Source organism: Saimiri boliviensis, chromosome 3, assembly GCF_048565385.1.
Source record: "Saimiri boliviensis isolate mSaiBol1 chromosome 3, mSaiBol1.pri, whole genome shotgun sequence".
NCBI classification, from domain to species: Eukaryota; Metazoa; Chordata; class Mammalia; order Primates; family Cebidae; genus Saimiri; species Saimiri boliviensis.
In genome coordinates, this window is record NC_133451.1 from 12,519,365 (window position 1) to 12,536,625 (window position 17,261).

General features: G+C 36.4%; 1 protein-coding gene across 2 annotated transcripts in view; it reads right to left on the reverse strand.

Moving 5' to 3' along the window:
* Nucleotides 1-17,261, reverse strand: part of BOD1L1 (biorientation of chromosomes in cell division 1 like 1) — a 57,461-nt gene that overhangs the window by 9,857 nt on the left and 30,343 nt on the right. For both annotated transcript variants that reach the window (XM_039468358.2, XM_003934727.4), the window contains exons 11-22: nt 16,907-16,971; nt 15,685-15,769; nt 12,091-12,134; nt 10,559-10,619; nt 8,909-8,979; nt 8,206-8,278; nt 7,064-7,143; nt 3,383-3,467; nt 2,992-3,065; nt 1,911-1,986; nt 1,796-1,830; nt 723-768 (exon numbers count right to left, since the gene is read on the reverse strand). In XM_039468358.2, the coding sequence (XP_039324292.1) occupies nt 723-768; nt 1,796-1,830; nt 1,911-1,986; nt 2,992-3,065; nt 3,383-3,467; nt 7,064-7,143; nt 8,206-8,278; nt 8,909-8,979; nt 10,559-10,619; nt 12,091-12,134; nt 15,685-15,769; nt 16,907-16,971 (795 nt within the window). The remainder of the gene's footprint in view (nt 1-722; nt 769-1,795; nt 1,831-1,910; nt 1,987-2,991; nt 3,066-3,382; nt 3,468-7,063; nt 7,144-8,205; nt 8,279-8,908; nt 8,980-10,558; nt 10,620-12,090; nt 12,135-15,684; nt 15,770-16,906; nt 16,972-17,261) is intronic.

The following is a 17,261-nucleotide window of genomic DNA, read 5'->3' on the forward strand; positions in this document are numbered from 1 at the left end:
TGGAGTCCTTAAAGGGCACTGAAATTATAAAGATTTCTTCTTTTATGGATTCAAAATACTACAAAATTATTAATAAAAACTGGTTAAGATCAAAAGTGCTGAATCTCCTCCATCTTTTAAAAAATAACAAAGCTTAATTTACCAAGACACAAGAAAAAGAGAAGAATGATCACACATAGTTAAATGTGGGAAAAATTTTATATTACCTATTTGCTTTATTTGCTGATCAGAATATGTACTTTCTCAATGTGACCATGCTATTTATTTGATACAAAATAGCTGTTACATTAATCTTTGTTGTTGATTGATATCAACACTTCAGATCTCACCAATGGCTCCTTTTGCTTTTATGTAAAATATTTTAGACTACAAAATACATACATACACATTGCAAAAAGTATCTGGAAAATACATGCAATAGTAACAAATAATATAGAATGCTCCCCATATTCTGCCACCCAGAGCTAATCATTAACAACATTTTGGAATATATTTTTCTCCTTGGAATGAGGAGAAAGAAAGTCAAAGTAATTTTAATTCTTGAGTCCTAGGCTCTATAAACCAATAGGTAGAGTTTATCCTAGATAGAAAGACAAGTGTTTTTACCAAGAGGGCCACCCATTTCAACGAGAAGCAGAATGGAAGTCCCAAACCTTCTCCAATGGCCAGCCTCTCCTACCCCACCCTCAAATCACACAGAGAGGAATGCTGTAGGTACATACCTGTTTGCATTACTTTCAGTTTGCTGCTAGGTGGAGATTGTTCTACCTACGTTTAAATAAACAACAAAAAAAATTAAAATCAGCAGTTTATAATCATCACACAGAAACGCAATCAATGATGTAAAGGTGGTATAGGATCTTTATTTACGTAGGCAGATCCTTTGAGACCTATTTTCTGTAATTCATTAAGTATATGTAGCAAATGTGGATGCTTGAGCTTCTAAATACAGACTTTCCAATAAGTGTCTTCTCTAATCTCCTTGTTGTGACCCTAGAGGATGAGAACTGAGGCAATGCAGTACGGCCACTGCGTTAATATTCCCCAAGGCAAACCATTTTACATGTTGTCAAATGCACTCACATGTACTTCTCTGGTTTTGTCTTAATAATTCCATGAGATAAGTACTGCGGGTATCATTATATACTTTACATTCAAGGAAACTGAGTCACCAGAGGGTCCCATGACTGGTCCTAAGTCACAGGTCTCAGGGTAAAGTGGCAAAGTTGAGGTTTGAATTCCACGTGCTTTTGTTAGTCAGTGAACACATGTCTGTCCTCCTTATAATGCTTTCCTTGTAATGTCCTCCTTATAATAATCCACCGAAATGTATGCAATGGAATCCTGATACAATGATTTTGGTAGGTATATACTTCAGGGTCAAAGAAGGACTGAAATCTCTGTATATTTTAGGTCAAAGTGAATTCCACAGTAAGTAGTAAGATAGCAAGACAACTCAGAAGTCTCTATAAAGAAGCCACTATCTCAAAGTCAAAATCCTCATATAAAATAGTTAATTTGTATATTTTAACCAAGGGTGGCCACAGGAAGATAAATCCCTAGATAATTTTTAAATAATCACACTCATAAGTCAGGATGGAAACAGAATGAAGAACAATAAAACTCTGCTTACACAAAGTACTACTAATTAAAATATTTGAATGGTTACTCAGTATTTAAGGACTTTTAAAGCTTTTCAAATACTTAAAAAAATAAGGTTCAAAATACTAGATATTACATTATACTTCAGGTTAAGAGCAAGTATTTGAAATTGTCATGTTTTGTAATTACTTACAGTGACAATGACCGTATCTGTTTTGGAGTCGTCTTCTAAAAAAAAAAAAAAAAAAACTCACTTAGAAAATCGGTTCGAAATGTGTGTGTGAACTGAAAACACAGCAAGTACCTACTCATTTTGAATGCTGCTTCTACAGGGTATTTGCGGGGTCTTCCTCTTTTCCTTTTAACAATTATTGGCTGATCTTCCTAAGGGGGAAATTAAAAACAACAGCAGTAAAAAAGGAATTTTATCCTTCATTATACAGTTTCTCAAAAATCAGATTGACAGTTCCTGCGAGAGCTCAAATCCTAGGTTTGTCACTTTAAGAATACATGACCTTGGGCTTAGTGTTTTATTTACTTTTCTCACTGTAGTTTCCTCAACCTGATAAATATCACTAACTGCCATAAATTAATGTAACTGTGACAATTATGAGACAGTAAAGTAATTAAAGTGTTACCTTTTACTTCTGTAATAAATGTGTATGTCCATTTAAATTGGGATTTAGTCCAAGTTAGTTGTGACCAAATGTTACCCCTTATAAAAAATAAAGGGGTCCACTGAATATATCATACATAAAGAAATGAGAACAATAAGAAGAAAAGATTTAATAATGGGCAAATTTGGCAATGGTTATCTAGATCTGGCTAGTATAAAGGCTGTGTCTCTTGATTTATGATGCTCAGTTTCAAGCCATTGCAATTCTCTGCTCCACGGGCTCCCTGCAAATCTATGGGCTTAGAGTGGGCAGGGCTGGGGGATGCGGCCTGTGCCTGCAGCCTCCAGGAATCCATGACCTTGCTTCGTGAACTAGGTTCCCTCGAGCATTCCCTGCATGCCTTCTGCACACCCTGCTGCTGCTCCCATTCCATCCTAGCTGGACTCCATGGCTCAGGCAGCCTACCAGCTCAGCATTGCCAGGCCAGGAACCTGACACTGCCACTGATGTAGAGCACTGAACTGGTCCTATCTGGCCATGAAATAAGTAGGTCTCATACAAATGTTTTGATGAATCAAGGATGAAGAGAACAAAATTAATCAAAATGACACTCATAAAATGCACTGTATGAAATGGTGTCCCATGGCACTGTAAAAAACCCAGCTCCTGCAAACTACTTAAGAGAAACTAGACGTAATAGTATTTAACACATTTAATTTGGTTTTAGTGCTTAAATAATTGTGAACAAATAAATATGAAAAGCACATCTCACCTCCTGAGATTTTATGGTGTCATCATCGTTCTGCTCTGTCTTTTCACCAGGAGCTTCACTGCTGCTATATTCATCTGAAGAAAAGGCAGAGCTTTGTTCACTGGTAGTGACCATGGTCAGCCTACCCCACTTTTACCTAGGTGACCTACACAGCTCCAGCCACACATGAACACACACTCCATTTTCATGTTTCTACCCTCAAAATTAATAAGCCTCAGTTTGGCTGACTAGTAAACGGCACACTTTAGGTATAGCAGGATCCAAATTAAAAAGGATTCCCTAGACCTATTAATCTTAAGCATGAGGAACCTCGTTATACAGGGAAAGCAAATGAGATATGCTGACTGCTTTGAAGGCTCAGTCAATTTATCCAAGCAGATATTTTACTCACCTTTTTCTTCCATGACCCTTGAGGCAGTGCTGTTTGTCTCAGAACTGGTTTTAGATAATTCTTCCAAATCGCCAGAGTTCTCTTCCTATAGAGAAGTTGAAAGAGACTAGAAGCTTCTTAAAACTGAAGCCTTCACCCATTCATCCTCCCCACCCAAGTATGTCTTTCTATTGCCAAAACGCTTCCTAGTTCATTTTTAGGACAATTTTTGGGAAAAAGCTTTTGAAATGTAACTATTATTGCTGCTGAGACTATAAAAAATATAAAAATTCTGAGAGCAGAAAAGCATGAGATAAAGTTCAAGCATGAAATGTCAAGGCCATTTTCTTTCCTGCAAAATAGAAATTGCTCTTCTCCCTCTGCTTGGATTTTGTCTTTTCAAGACAAACTCCAAAGAAAGAATGGACAGATACTGGCAACAGATATTTTTCTTTGTGGAGTGGTGGAGGAGAGGGATGTTGGGGAAGCAATAATTTGGAAGGTGCCCAGGAGAATTTCTGGGTATACAGATGGGCTGACTTGGAGCAGTGATCTTTCAGCAATTAAATTATTCCCCCTTAGTGACAAGAAAGTACTCAGTGTGAAGTACTAAAACATTTATACTATAATACTAATAGAATATATAAACAAAAACACATGAAGTAGAATAAAATCAAGATGAAACAGGAAACTAAAGCTTTACTTTTACTTTCATGGCCCATTATAAACAACGGTAATGTAAATCCTAATTTCTATTAGTTTTAATTTTACTTATTTTTTAATAGAAATGATACTCTCAAGGTTCAAAATTTAGAGGGGTCTATAATGAAATGCCCTCACCCCTAACTTCCCTACTGGGAGGCATCCAATGTCACTGGGTTTTGATATAGCCTTTCAGGGATTTGGAGGCGGTGGATATAAAGCAAATCCACATTTCACAGTCTTCTGAAACACTGGAATTTCTGGCCTATCTCAAGTAAGATATGCTTAGGTCTTCATTCTTTTTTACCTAACAATGAGGATGACACACAGCTTCTGTTATTTCCTAGTAAAAGAAGAATCAGCTCAGACATTTCTCTTATTATTTGTGCGTGCATTACAAATATTATCTTTGTCTTATGGGATTTTTTCTTGTGGTTATTTTTGCAGAAGTCTCAAGCTAGTGTCTGTTTTGGAAGGGTCAATTCAATTAAAATAAGGTTAACACACTCTGCAAATTCATTTAGTTGAGCATCTGTAAAGTATTAAGTCATAAAATACGAAACAAACAAGTGAGGGTCTCATTCTAAAGTCCTCTGTGTTGTGTGACTCCCAGCTTCCCTTAAGGTATTTTGACAGTACGATATAACTAGGTCCAGGACATGTGATTACAATACATGACTCACAGGTAATGTCAAAGGTGAGCTCACTTTCAGTGATGGTACCAGGGCCAATCTACAGAGTAAATATTAGTAGAGCTTAATTTTTAAGACTTTTAGATAAAAGGCATATATAAATAGTGGTTCTACCATTTCCATTCACATCTTGATGACTTGTGTCGTACATCCAACTGGGAGAGTGCTGATTTCAAGGATGGAAGGTCAACCAATTTGGGAAGGCCAAGAAGAAACCTATTTGCTCTGACCTTATCAACACATCAACACTGAGACTTCACACTGAGACACTCATGCTGCATTGCCATTTTCAGTTCAGAACCTCTTCAAGGGCTCTGTGTGTGTGTGAGACAGAGACAGTATGTATGTGTGTGTATGTGTGTGAGAGGGAGAAAGCGTGTATGTATGTGTGTTTGGGTGTGTGTGTTGGATGGGGTTTAGGAGCAGACAGAAGTTTTTGGGGTCTTCTCACTCATTTCAGCCAGAACATATACACTTGTATCTGTTTCATATAATGCGCTGAAGATGTCCTGCGCAAAGTCTTCAAACCACTGGATGAACTGCATTTCTGTTTTTGAGCTGGCTCTTTCAGGGCCAACATTCAGTCCTGTAAGCACTTAATCAGATCCCGATGACATGCATGCAACTCACTTTTTACTTCCTTTTATTTTTCCGGTGCCTGGGATTTTTCACTTACTCAATTTTGGTCTTCTTTTGGTCTTACTACACACATTTTATAATAATGACTTTATTGCTTTTTATAAAATGGCACATATTTGCTATACAGAAAACTGTAACAGGAATGATGAAATCACTCCCAACTTACTGTCCAAAAATTACTAATATTAGCATGATATTAAATAAATGCCATTGCAGACAGCTTTCTATGTAAGAAAAGATTCTTTTGTAGTAACTGAAAATGCTATGTATATAAAACTGCTTAATGAAAATAGTTAAATTAGATTATTTAAATTTAACATGAAAAAATCATGAAATAAGAGAAAATAAAAAGATACCCTTTCAATCTGCTTTTCTTCAAATTTGGAAGTATTATCTCAGAATTTTTTATTTTGGACAGGGCAGAGAGAGGGATAGTGAAAGAGCCTGTTTCCTCCTTTGGTCACAAACAACTGAAATTCATGACCATATGCCACTTTCCCTCTTTGGCTATAAAATCCTTTCCTACTACTTTTTATTTAGTTCATTGGTTACTGGGGGAAAAAAAGAGACTAAAGTCTGATTTTAGAGAACTGGAAGTCAGCTCAAGTATTCTCATAACTGAACTTAAATACTTTTGGAATAAGGTGTTTAACAATTTATAAAAATATAAATTAGGGAAAGAGAGAGGAGGAGATGGAACTGATTCATACAATGAGAAATTTTAGAGTACTGAGTCTCAGACATGGAAGAACAGCCAAGAAGAGGTAACTAATGACAATGAAAAAATCTGAGCCTAAAACAAAAGAGAGGGCAGAGCACAAATAAAAATTTGTGAGGAGCTTCTGTGAGTCATAAGATGAAAATAAGACTACAGGAAAAAAGGCAATGGGTGAGGTCAATCCTTAGAGTACTCAGATTTTAGAGGCAGGAGGTGATATTGTTTGGCTGTGACCTCACTCAAATCTCATTTTGAATTATAAGTCCCATAATCCCCACTTGTAGTGGGAGGGATGCGGTGGGAGGTAACTGAATCATGGGGGCAGGTTTGTCCTGTGCTGTTCCCCTGACGGTGAATAAGTCTTCATGGGATCTGAAGCTTTTATAAAGGGGAGTTCCCCTGTATATGCCCTCTTGCCTGTCGCCATGTAAGATATGACTTTGCTCCTCCTTTGCCTTCCACCATGATTGTGAGGCCTCCCAAGCCATGTGGAACTTTGAGTCAATTAAACCTCTTTCCTTCATAAATTACCCAGTCTTGGGTATGTCTTAGTGGCATGAGAACAGACTAATACAAGAGGTAAGCTAGAGAGCAGAGTACTAATACTTAAAGTAATATATATAACTGTATTTCAATATTTTGGGACAAGTATATTTGGCACATTATACTTTGAAAGAAAGCATTTAGAAACCTTAAAAAGTCAATAATACTACTGAACAAAAATCTAAGCAATGATTGTGACAGACAATCTTGCAGTTTATGAATTATAAGTGTAACATTGATCTTTGGAAGGATATTAAAAAATATACACCTTTTATAATAAATTATTATTATAGACATATAAAGAGGGATACTAAAATGAAAAATAATATTACAATAAGTATTCACAATGCTGTAATTAGACCTCCCTATTCCTACCCAAAACTTAAAATTAACACGTGGAAAAAATACCTTTGTGTCATGTAGCTCAGTTTCAGAACACTGCCTTTGTGCTGTTTCTGTTCTGGAATCCAGGACATCTGGATTATCATCTGTAAATCAGTTTAGACAGAATCACAAAGGAACAAAAGCTAAATGAAAAATGAAATACATAGTTCTATTTTAATACTGTTTGAGCCTTCTTTCTTAGGTCTGTGATACAGAGAAGCCAAAAGTTACTCTATATTTATAATATCATGTGATTTTAGCATTGAACACTTGCCTTTCACCCTGGCAAAGTAAAAAATAAAACAAAATACAAAAATTCCCACATATTCATGAGATACCAATGAAGTGGTGGGTTCTATGGGAAGGGCTTAGTGTATATAGTTTCCAGGGATATTTTAACTTTCTAAATGAGTTACCACCTAAGAGGTATAACTTAGTAATTGAGACCATGTACTTGAATACATCAGGAACTCAATAAATTGTTACCAAATAATAAATATTTAACTCTTCATTTTTTCTCATGTATTCATTCAATAAGTATTGAACTTCTCCTTTGTGTCAAGTATTAAAGGTCACTGCTCTGTTTAACATGAGTCACTAGCTACATGTTGCTACTGAAATATAAAATAATTAAAATAAAAAACAATTAAAAATTCAGTCTTTCATTTCCACTGACGACTTTCAAGTGCTCAACAGTGACATGTGGCTAGTAGCTTCTATACTAGACAAAATAAATACAGAACACTTCTATCGCTGCAGTTCTACCAGACAGCACCGTGACAGACCATGAGAAAATCAACATTATGGAGCACAGAAGAGCTGTTAACAGCACCTGGACTAATGTGCTTCACTAGCCCTGTAGGGTACCTGCTTATGATATAAAATATAGACCGTAGTGGCATCTGGCTGGGCTCCAGGGTGTGGTTCCAGAGAAAGCCTGGCTTTGTCTGAGATCCCAGGGTTGGGTGTTCTGCAGGAAACAATCTAGTTTCTAGACTGAGGTCCAGAAAGAACATGGAGCTAACAAGCCAGTCTAGAAACAAATTACCCTCAAGACTTGTGAAGTAGACAGTTACTATCATTAAAAATTCTGTTTATGGCTTACTCTTTTGGATATAAAAATGCAATTTTCCTAAGATGTCTAAAACAGAAACATATATAAATACCCAGTTCATCTTCTGAAGAGGGATAATGCTTCTTCCTTTTTCTTTTAGGCATATGCCTTTCTTCCTCTTCAACCTGGAATTAAGGATGACCATATTAAGGGCCACAGAATCTTGATTCAAATAAACTGAAATGGGGGCACATTATATTAGTTTCTAACCTTTGGAGTAAGTTGATATTTTTAAAAAATCTAGAACACTTGATATTTAGATTTGGATTAGACTAATTTTGTAAGCTTTACTCTCTTCTGGATTTGAATGTAAATTTATATAAAACATGTAAATCTGTTTCTAGCTACATACTGTATTTCAATAATTCCAAAACACATGTTTCAAAAGAATTTCCATTTCACTATCTCTGGAGTCAGGCTATATATATCTTACAACTGATGGCATGTCATAATTAGTAGTACTTTTCTACTGTCTTAGTGGCTCATTGACAATGGACTTCTTATGCTTGATGAAAAGTAGTCCATAAAAAACATTCTGACTATACAACATGGGCACCTCCAAACAGTCCCGGGAACTGCCAAATTGCCTAAACATGGAAAGGGCATATATAGATAAAAGTGACATGTGGAACACTTAATATACCCACTTAATATTTAATTTCTACAAAGCAGTAGAACCTTTCTAAAGCCCTTCTTTGTGCACAGTGCAAATGTTATATATAAAATGTCAAACATTTGAGTTTACTAAAACACACCTCTTTAGGATCTGCTTCAACACTGTGACTGTCTACGGCTTCTGTGCTGTCTTTTCCACCACTGGGTATTTCTGAGTAGCAAATAGAAAAAAGCAAAAAAATCTTAAATATTTTTCTATTCCAATACTTATTTTCGGTGTGTGTCGAGGTGCTGGGAGAAAACCGACTTAGTAACTTTACTGAGTAGGAGTTACGTACAAAGCATTGTAGTAGATAGTTCACAAATGATATTTAGTGGGATTCTCCATACAACTCTTTCAGTTACGTTCTCTTTTTTCCATTTGTAGATGTGAGTGAATGGGGTTCAACAAGAGCAGTAACATGTCTGGGGTAACAACACTGGACTTTACATAGAAGACTTCAAGGCCCTTCCCCCCAGTTTGTGTAGCAACACAGTATTAAGAAATAAGTTACTGCAACATAATCATCAGGCTAACAAACATTCACCAGTCAAACAATACCAAATAGGGGAGACAGTGTGGATAGACAACGGGTACGCCACCTAGGGTCAATTTAGCACATGCAGTAAAGTTGAATAGGTGCCTCTAACTGAGCAATTCCACACCTAGAAATACAAGTATACTACATATGCATTGGGAAAGGTATGAGAACATACACAATAGCACTCTTTGTAACTGGGAAAAGTTTCAAAATACCTAAAGGCGCAAACTAATGTACAAAAGAAGCAGAAAATACTAACTGTGGTATATTCAAAAGCAATTAAAGTAATTAGAATTAATACAAATCAACAGGACAAAATCTCAGAACGCTGCTGAATGAGCAAATAAGGTGGGGAGAGTTTATGTAACGTGAGACCATTCCCCTAAAGCAGGCAACATGTGTTACATATTGTTTATGGACATAACTAATGCAGAATAGTGGTTCCTTTTGGAGTAGGATTAAAGGGAAAGAGACTGGGATTGGGAACGGGTATATGGGAATTCCACTCTACCTGTAATATTTCTTAAAAGACGTGAAGCAAATATACTAAATTTTAAGATAGGGCAAAACTAGGTTATGGGGCACATGCATGTTTATCACTGCTTCACTTTTGTTTGAAATATGGTATATGTTATAAAAATAACTGTAGAAGTAAATAAACCTCTTTCCCTACTCTTCCAATAGGAAATTAACAGAATTAGTAGGCATCAAGAAAATTCCATGTTCAGATAATATGAGAACGGAATTATCTGTCCAGAGTTGGCAGCCTGCACAGGTTGTGTGGCCACCAGATCTCATCCCTGGAAGAAGACCCACATTAATGTGACATCCTTGATATGCTACCATCCTGAAACTGCCTATCAGAAGTTAACACATTTCACAGTTGGGTACTTGCAATCCACAGGGCACTATGCATTTTGTATTCATGTTGGATTGAGTCAACTGAGAGGTTAATGGCAAAGTTCTAGCAACTATTTAAAGCATGACATCACTTACAAGCTGTATGACCTGGAATAAGTCACCTGGCCTAAGCCTCGTTTTCCTCAACTGTAGGAGTGATGCTGTTAACTATCACTTTACTGAATCATATGAATTAAATGAGAGAAAATTTGTAAAATAATTAACACAAGGCCTGGTATGTAGACTGTACTCAATAAATGGTAACTATAAGTAATATTAAAACTATGATTATGAAATTCATTAACTTACCTCCTTTGTTATAAGATTTGCCATGAATTTCTTCATTTGTTCTGAAGTCTGAATTTTCAACCTAAATATACAATATAAAAAATATTTATGGATAGTCTCACAACAAATTTAAAGGCAAAAAAAAAAGAGAGAGGAGAGAAAGTAGTTTATATAACCTTGCTGTTTGTACAAATGCCAAAAGGGATTGGGGTATACATTCTTTTCAATTTCACCCAGAAGCTCAAAAGCATGCAACATCTTTTTTAAAAAGTTTCAGTTTAACAAATTATTGTGCTTATTCTGTCTTTAAAGCAGCAAATGGCAAAAAGTAAGAAGAAATACGAGAAACATTTTCTGAATTTCATAAATTTCCCTTCCCATCCAAATCCTGCATGATTTTTTCTTTAAAAACTCTATAGGATTCCATAATAAGATTTCCTAATTGGCAAATCTTATTACTTCTACCATTTTTTTTTTTAAACTAAGAGGAAAGCCTCAGAATATCCTACAATACCCTAAGTCCAGGCTATAGACTTTTGTACACATTTGGAAAGGACATTTATGCTCAACTGGGGAAAAGACAGCTGCTGGTGGACTCAGGGGACTGAGGTAGGATGAAGAACATGCCAGCTGGCTTTGTAAGATTCAATCCCACTTAAAATCTTTTTAATCTTTAAAATTTATTTTATTAAAAGAAATTCATTACTAGAGAGACAGGGTCTTGCAATGTTCCCCAGGCTGGATCCAAACTCCTGGGCTCAAGTGATCCTCCGACCTCAACGTCCTCCGTAGCTGGGACTATAGGCCATGCCACTGTGCCTAGATATAATCTTTTTAACTCTTGGATGGCAAACTTGAACTACAACAAGTGGTACTTTTCTCTTTCTTCTTATTCAGCATATGCTGTATGAGTTTACAGCTAGAAAACAGGGCGCTTGATGATGAGGATGCTCTGATCCCACGATTCACTGATAGTACCCCAAATCCTCTTGGGGCATTGGAAAGAATGTAGTTGTCTGCAGATTTGGAAACATTTTACAAAATGTTCACTCCTGGTACAATACAAGGTTCCTTATAAATACATTAAGACAGAAAGTCCAAAAAACAAGACTCTTTAAAGTACGAAAGGGATTATGAGAGCCACATCTGGGAAAAAATAGTTCACATAGTAGTTACAGGTTAGTATCTTAAGAAAAGCTTTCTAAAAAGATAAAGTGAAATTTAATTGTCAAATTAAAATCCATTTTATCTATAGTATCAAGATTTATGACATCAAAATCCAATTTTCAATCCCATTATAATAATAAACAATACAAAGTTGAGAGTTCTTCATCAGTGGGCATAGGTGAACATGGAAAAGAGCGAGTAAAAGCTACTGTCAGAATGCTGAACTCAAATGAAGAGCACACTACCAAACGCTCATGGCACCTGCAGAAATAAACAGGCAACCCCTTTACTGGATGGTTCCTCCTCACTAGCTCTCAAAAAAATAAATAAATAAATAAATAAAAAATCCAATAACCACAAAAATCAAAACCATTACAGTAACTTACATTTAGTGATTCATTCACCAACAAAGGCTCCCTCTGGAGTTTAGCTGTTCAAAAACAAAAATGAGATGTAAAGAAACTAAATATTGTTTCTGAAATGTAGAGAAACTAGTTTGAAGATTTTTAAGATAGGTAAGAAGGGCTATGTCACCAAGTGGCTTAGTTGCCTTCATAAATTATAAAATTCTGATCGGTTATTTCCCACAATCAATCCATGTTGTACTATCAGAAAGTACTAGACGACAGAAATTAATGTTGCCTGCATTTTTATACTAATGGCAGTGGTACATTAAATCACTATGGTGATTTAACTATGTTGGTGATCTGAAGCTTAGAAAAAAAGTAAAAGACCGTAATGTAGCTGTTAAACTGCAGTATAACACAGGTTCATTTAAAATAATGCCATCAAATGAAAAGTTAGATCCTATCCCCTCAAACAGCAATGGTCTGTTTATATTCTTTGGAAACATGAAGTACAAAGTCTACTGTTTCTACTCAACAGTGACAGAACACACATTTTTCTTTTAAACAACTTCCTTTTACGTAAGTAGATCTCTTACCGAACTATACCTAAACACAGTAAAGCTATCTGAAAGAAAAATAACCGTGGGAACAAAGGACTTCAGAACCCAAAAATGTTAGCTTCCTGACAATTAACAAATGAGACGTCAATTATTTGTAGTATAAAACACCTGTGTACATTTTAATTAATGTACATTTTAATTAATGTATCTGTCCAAGTTTTGAATAGATTAGTCATCTTCAGGGTTTTAACCTGTCAGCATAAATGACTTACCAAGTCTTAGTGTGGTCTTCTAGGACTGGCTGCCGCTTCTTACAAGTCTTCTGAGACCCTTTCAGATGGCTTTATGTAAGAAGGTCCTCAACTGCTCCCACTCCCCAAACCTCCCCAGATAGTCATGGCTGAGGATTTACATGCACTATTCATTGAATCTGAATCACTCCACATCTACTGCCCTTCTCTTTGCCTTGTACACCTAATGCACACCTACTCATCAATCAATATTTAGCCCCAAACGAGTAACAAGTACTTATAAAAATTCAGAACGTATATAGGTTGAGCATCTCAAATCCAAAATGAGAAATCTGAAATGCTCTAAAATCTCAAATTCTCTGAGTGTCAACATGACTCTCAAAGGAAAGGCTCATTGGGACTTTCAGATTTTGAATTTTTAGATACGGGATGCTCAATGAGGTGTAATGCACATATTCCAAAAACCTAAGAATCTGAAATCTAAAACACTTCTGATTCCAGGCATTTTGGATTAGGGATACTCAGCCCATATAGTCTTGACCCTCCCTCCCCCAATGCAATTTTATGGAAATATGTGGTAAAACATATGTAGTGATGTTCATTATAGAAGTTTGTTGCAGCTCTATAACAGTAAAAAACCTGAGACTACTAAAAGATCTAAAACTGGTATTATGATTATTTAGCTATTAAAACAAAGAAACTGGTTCTGTATATGCTGACAAAGTAATGACGGATGCCTGCAATATATGGTTGAGTAAAAAAAAATCCAGAAAAATAGAAGCGTAATTTTATGTTTGTTTAAAATATGTACTTGTACTGAAGGTGGTTACTCATAGAGAGTGGGGAATTTTTTATGCATTTCTGTATATCTTACTTTCTGTAATTAAAAGATAGGGAGTGGGGGAGAGGTTGATTTAGCCAACAAGTCTTTCCTGAGGCTCCACCTCAGAGAAGCTGACTCTCACAGTCAAGTTCATATCTTTATTATAGTTCCATGCTTATTTGCACATTTGCACGTTATTTTCAGGGAATGACTTATCTCCATCAGTCACCACCATGTTGATTTCCCTAGTACTCATAAGTAGCAGACTTAATGATGTTTGTCAGGGAACTAATTTAAAGGGCCGATCCGACTACAGCAGACATTACTGGCACCTTCCCCAAGAGCCCAGACTGTCGTCTGGAATACCATGTGGATCCAGGAACAGAGCACTTGACTTCTTTCAAATAGTAAGCCACATTTGCCTGGTCACAGTAATTAGTTTAGGGTAGACACATGTACTTACGCTAAATCAGAAAAAGTCTTAGGATTTTGGCCAGGAAGGTTAAGCCAAAGCTAAAAATAGAGGCTATGAATGAGAAAGCAATGATCCTTGTTCAGGGGATGAGGAAGAAGATATAAAATGGAGTTTCTACTAGATGTGCCTTTGGAGCTATCTGCAACCTCTTGGATTATGCTTTACCTAAACTTTTCAGTTTTGTAAGCTAACAAGTCCCTTTAAGCAAATACTTACAGAGGTTTCTGTCACAAGTATTTACAACCAAAATCACCCTGTTTATTCCATCTGACTTGTGTGGACATTTTAACATTGCGGGAAAAAATGGAGAACTGGCTTAAATTTGGTCACATACTCTATAGTTCCTAGTACTTAAAAAAAATATTGTGGGAATCAGAAGAAAATACATGATCACGTTTGCAATACAAACTAGAAATAATTCCTCACTGTCACAGTTCTCATCTCCATTTCCTTAAGCCGGCATGGTCCAGCCTCCTAGGAATTTTGATCAAAAAGTCCACAAGGGCCAAACTAACATTATTTGTCTTACAGACACGTGAGTGCTCAATGTAATTTTCCAGAGGCCAAGAAGTACCTGTGATTATCTGAAAAGGCTTAAAACCCAACCATCTATCTGTAATGTTGAATTTTCTTCATATACTTCAACCAAAACAACAAATAGCAACAGGATTGAATGTGGAAACAGGTATGAGAAACAGCTGTTTTCTATTAAGCCAGACTTAAAAGGATTTGCAAAAACGCAACACAATTTCGCTTTTATCACTTAATTGTGTTGTTTTGGAAAATACAGCTATTTTTCATGAAAAGAGTTATTAACTTACAGTAGTTAATTATATTGAATTAACAGTGACTTAACATTTACTTTTCTCAATTTTAATTTCTTATTTAGCAAATGTCAACATGTATAAGCCATGTAACAAAAATCTCTGGGGTTTTTGGTAATTTTTCTGTAATCTTTTGGTCCTTGAGACCAAAACGTTTAAGAGCTCCTGCCATTATCCTTTCTGACAATAGGGCTCTCCCTTAAGATGTGTAGTCCACAATAAAGACTGTTGCACTGAGAGACTGAGAAAAGGTTATATAAGCTGAGAGCAGTTACTGTGCAGTCACTGGGGCAAAAGCCAGAGCAAGAAACAAGAGCAAATGGTTTAAAGTGAGCCCTTTGGCTCAGATGAGCCTTTTGGAAATGAGCTGCTATAGCGTCTGGGGGCAGGCAGGGGTATGGAGAAACATTTTTGGGGTAGAGCAAGCATTTGCCCCGAAACGACTTTCATTTTGCATTATTATTTGGAAATAGTCAGATTTAAACAATTACCCTACATAATGTTGATTGACATTTCATGAGAAAAAGTATATGTTAAAAATATAATAGTAAAGAATTTCCCCTAATCTATTTTAAAACAGTGAGAGGCATATTAATATAGCCTGTATATTACTATGTATCAGCTACTGATTTTTATAAAGGTAAAACCACATGCAAGGAAAAATCAAAAACAATGTGAACAACCACTATAAGGAGCTCACCTATTCCACTTGGCTTTCCCCCGCACAGACTTTGTGGTGGTACCAAAATTTCACGATGTTTCTCTTCCTCTGAAGGCACATAAGCCTAAAAAATCCAAAGCACCATACAAATAAGTTAACTGGGGTTTTTACAGGAAGACTAACCTTGAGTGAATTAAACAAAAAACTCCAGCATCTTCAAACAATATAAAAGTCTACTTTCAGGAGTACACAAAACTTTAAAAATAAATACATCAGCCTTTAAAAACAAAGCAAGTAAGAAATCAATTTTATCTCGTTTTTCATCCATCAGTGGGTCTTCTATTGCTTTAAAAGCAAAACCCCAACTCAGCACACCACACAAGACTCTTCCTGACGGGCTTCCACTCCCTTCCAGGCTTAAGTCTCACCACAGCTCATCATGTACCACTGGTGCCCGAGACATACCACGTGCCCTCCCATCTCCGGGTCTAGAACACAACACTCTGTTTGAAAGGCTTTTTTTTCTTTCTCTTCTGGGAAATTTCCACTCTATTTTCAAAACTCTATTCTAGTGTCCTCCTTGCAAGCCCTCCTGTCTACCTGCCCATTGCTCCTGTTGGGCAAGTTGTTTTCTTAACCCCCATGTTCACTGGTCTTGTCATATATACTTGGATGGTACCTTGAGAACATGCTAGAAAGGGGATATGGAGCCTAAATTGCATAAAGCACCCAAACCATGTTTTTTAAAAAAGCAGATTTTATTCTAAGTATGATAGGAAGCCACCACAAATTTTAGGCAGAGCAATGACAGGGTCAAAGTTATGTTTCTAAACACTACCTGCAGGGCTGTGTGAATCACACCAGAGGACGGCTGGGGTGAAATAAAGCCTAATGGAGATGCTATGAAGTAGTGGCTTAGCCTAGGGTGGTGACTGCAGAAACTGAAGTAGATGGACTCATGTTGTATTTTGGAAATGGAACATGTAAGAAATAGCGATAGATTAAATGTGGGATGACGGAGAAACTGAGGGAGACTCCTGTGTTTCTGGCTTGAGTAAACGGAACTGATGATGGCACTATTTACTAAGGGTATTGAGGTTCTTCACTTTGTCTTCCCACAGGATATGGAAATAACAACACTAAATGTCGTACGTCCAATGAGAGCAGGCTCTATGTACCACATAAGTATATATATGTGTTTTATGTGATGAAACAGTATTTAATCACTTACAGTTCCGCACAGCTGAATTATAAGCCATACCTCCATTTTCAAGTCAGCTTTCAGTTCCAATCCTCCCAAAACATTCAATGGAGACTCTTCATTGCCTAATGAAATTCAAGCCATTAGTACAATTTAAGAATTTGCTTGTAAAAGACATCCGAGATCAAAAAGTCATGGATAATATAATGTGGTTATCTGACAGGCTGCGCCACCTTTCTTTTCTGGTTTATTTGCTGTCAGTAGAAAATGATCAAAAGGCGTATGTTGTATAAAAAGGATCTGGATGAAAGGCAAGGATCATTTGCTCATTTCGGGTGAGTGAAATTCTTGTTTGCACAGTAAGATGGCTGCCCAGAAAGAATGATAAAAGTATTATTTGTGCAGACATCCGTTT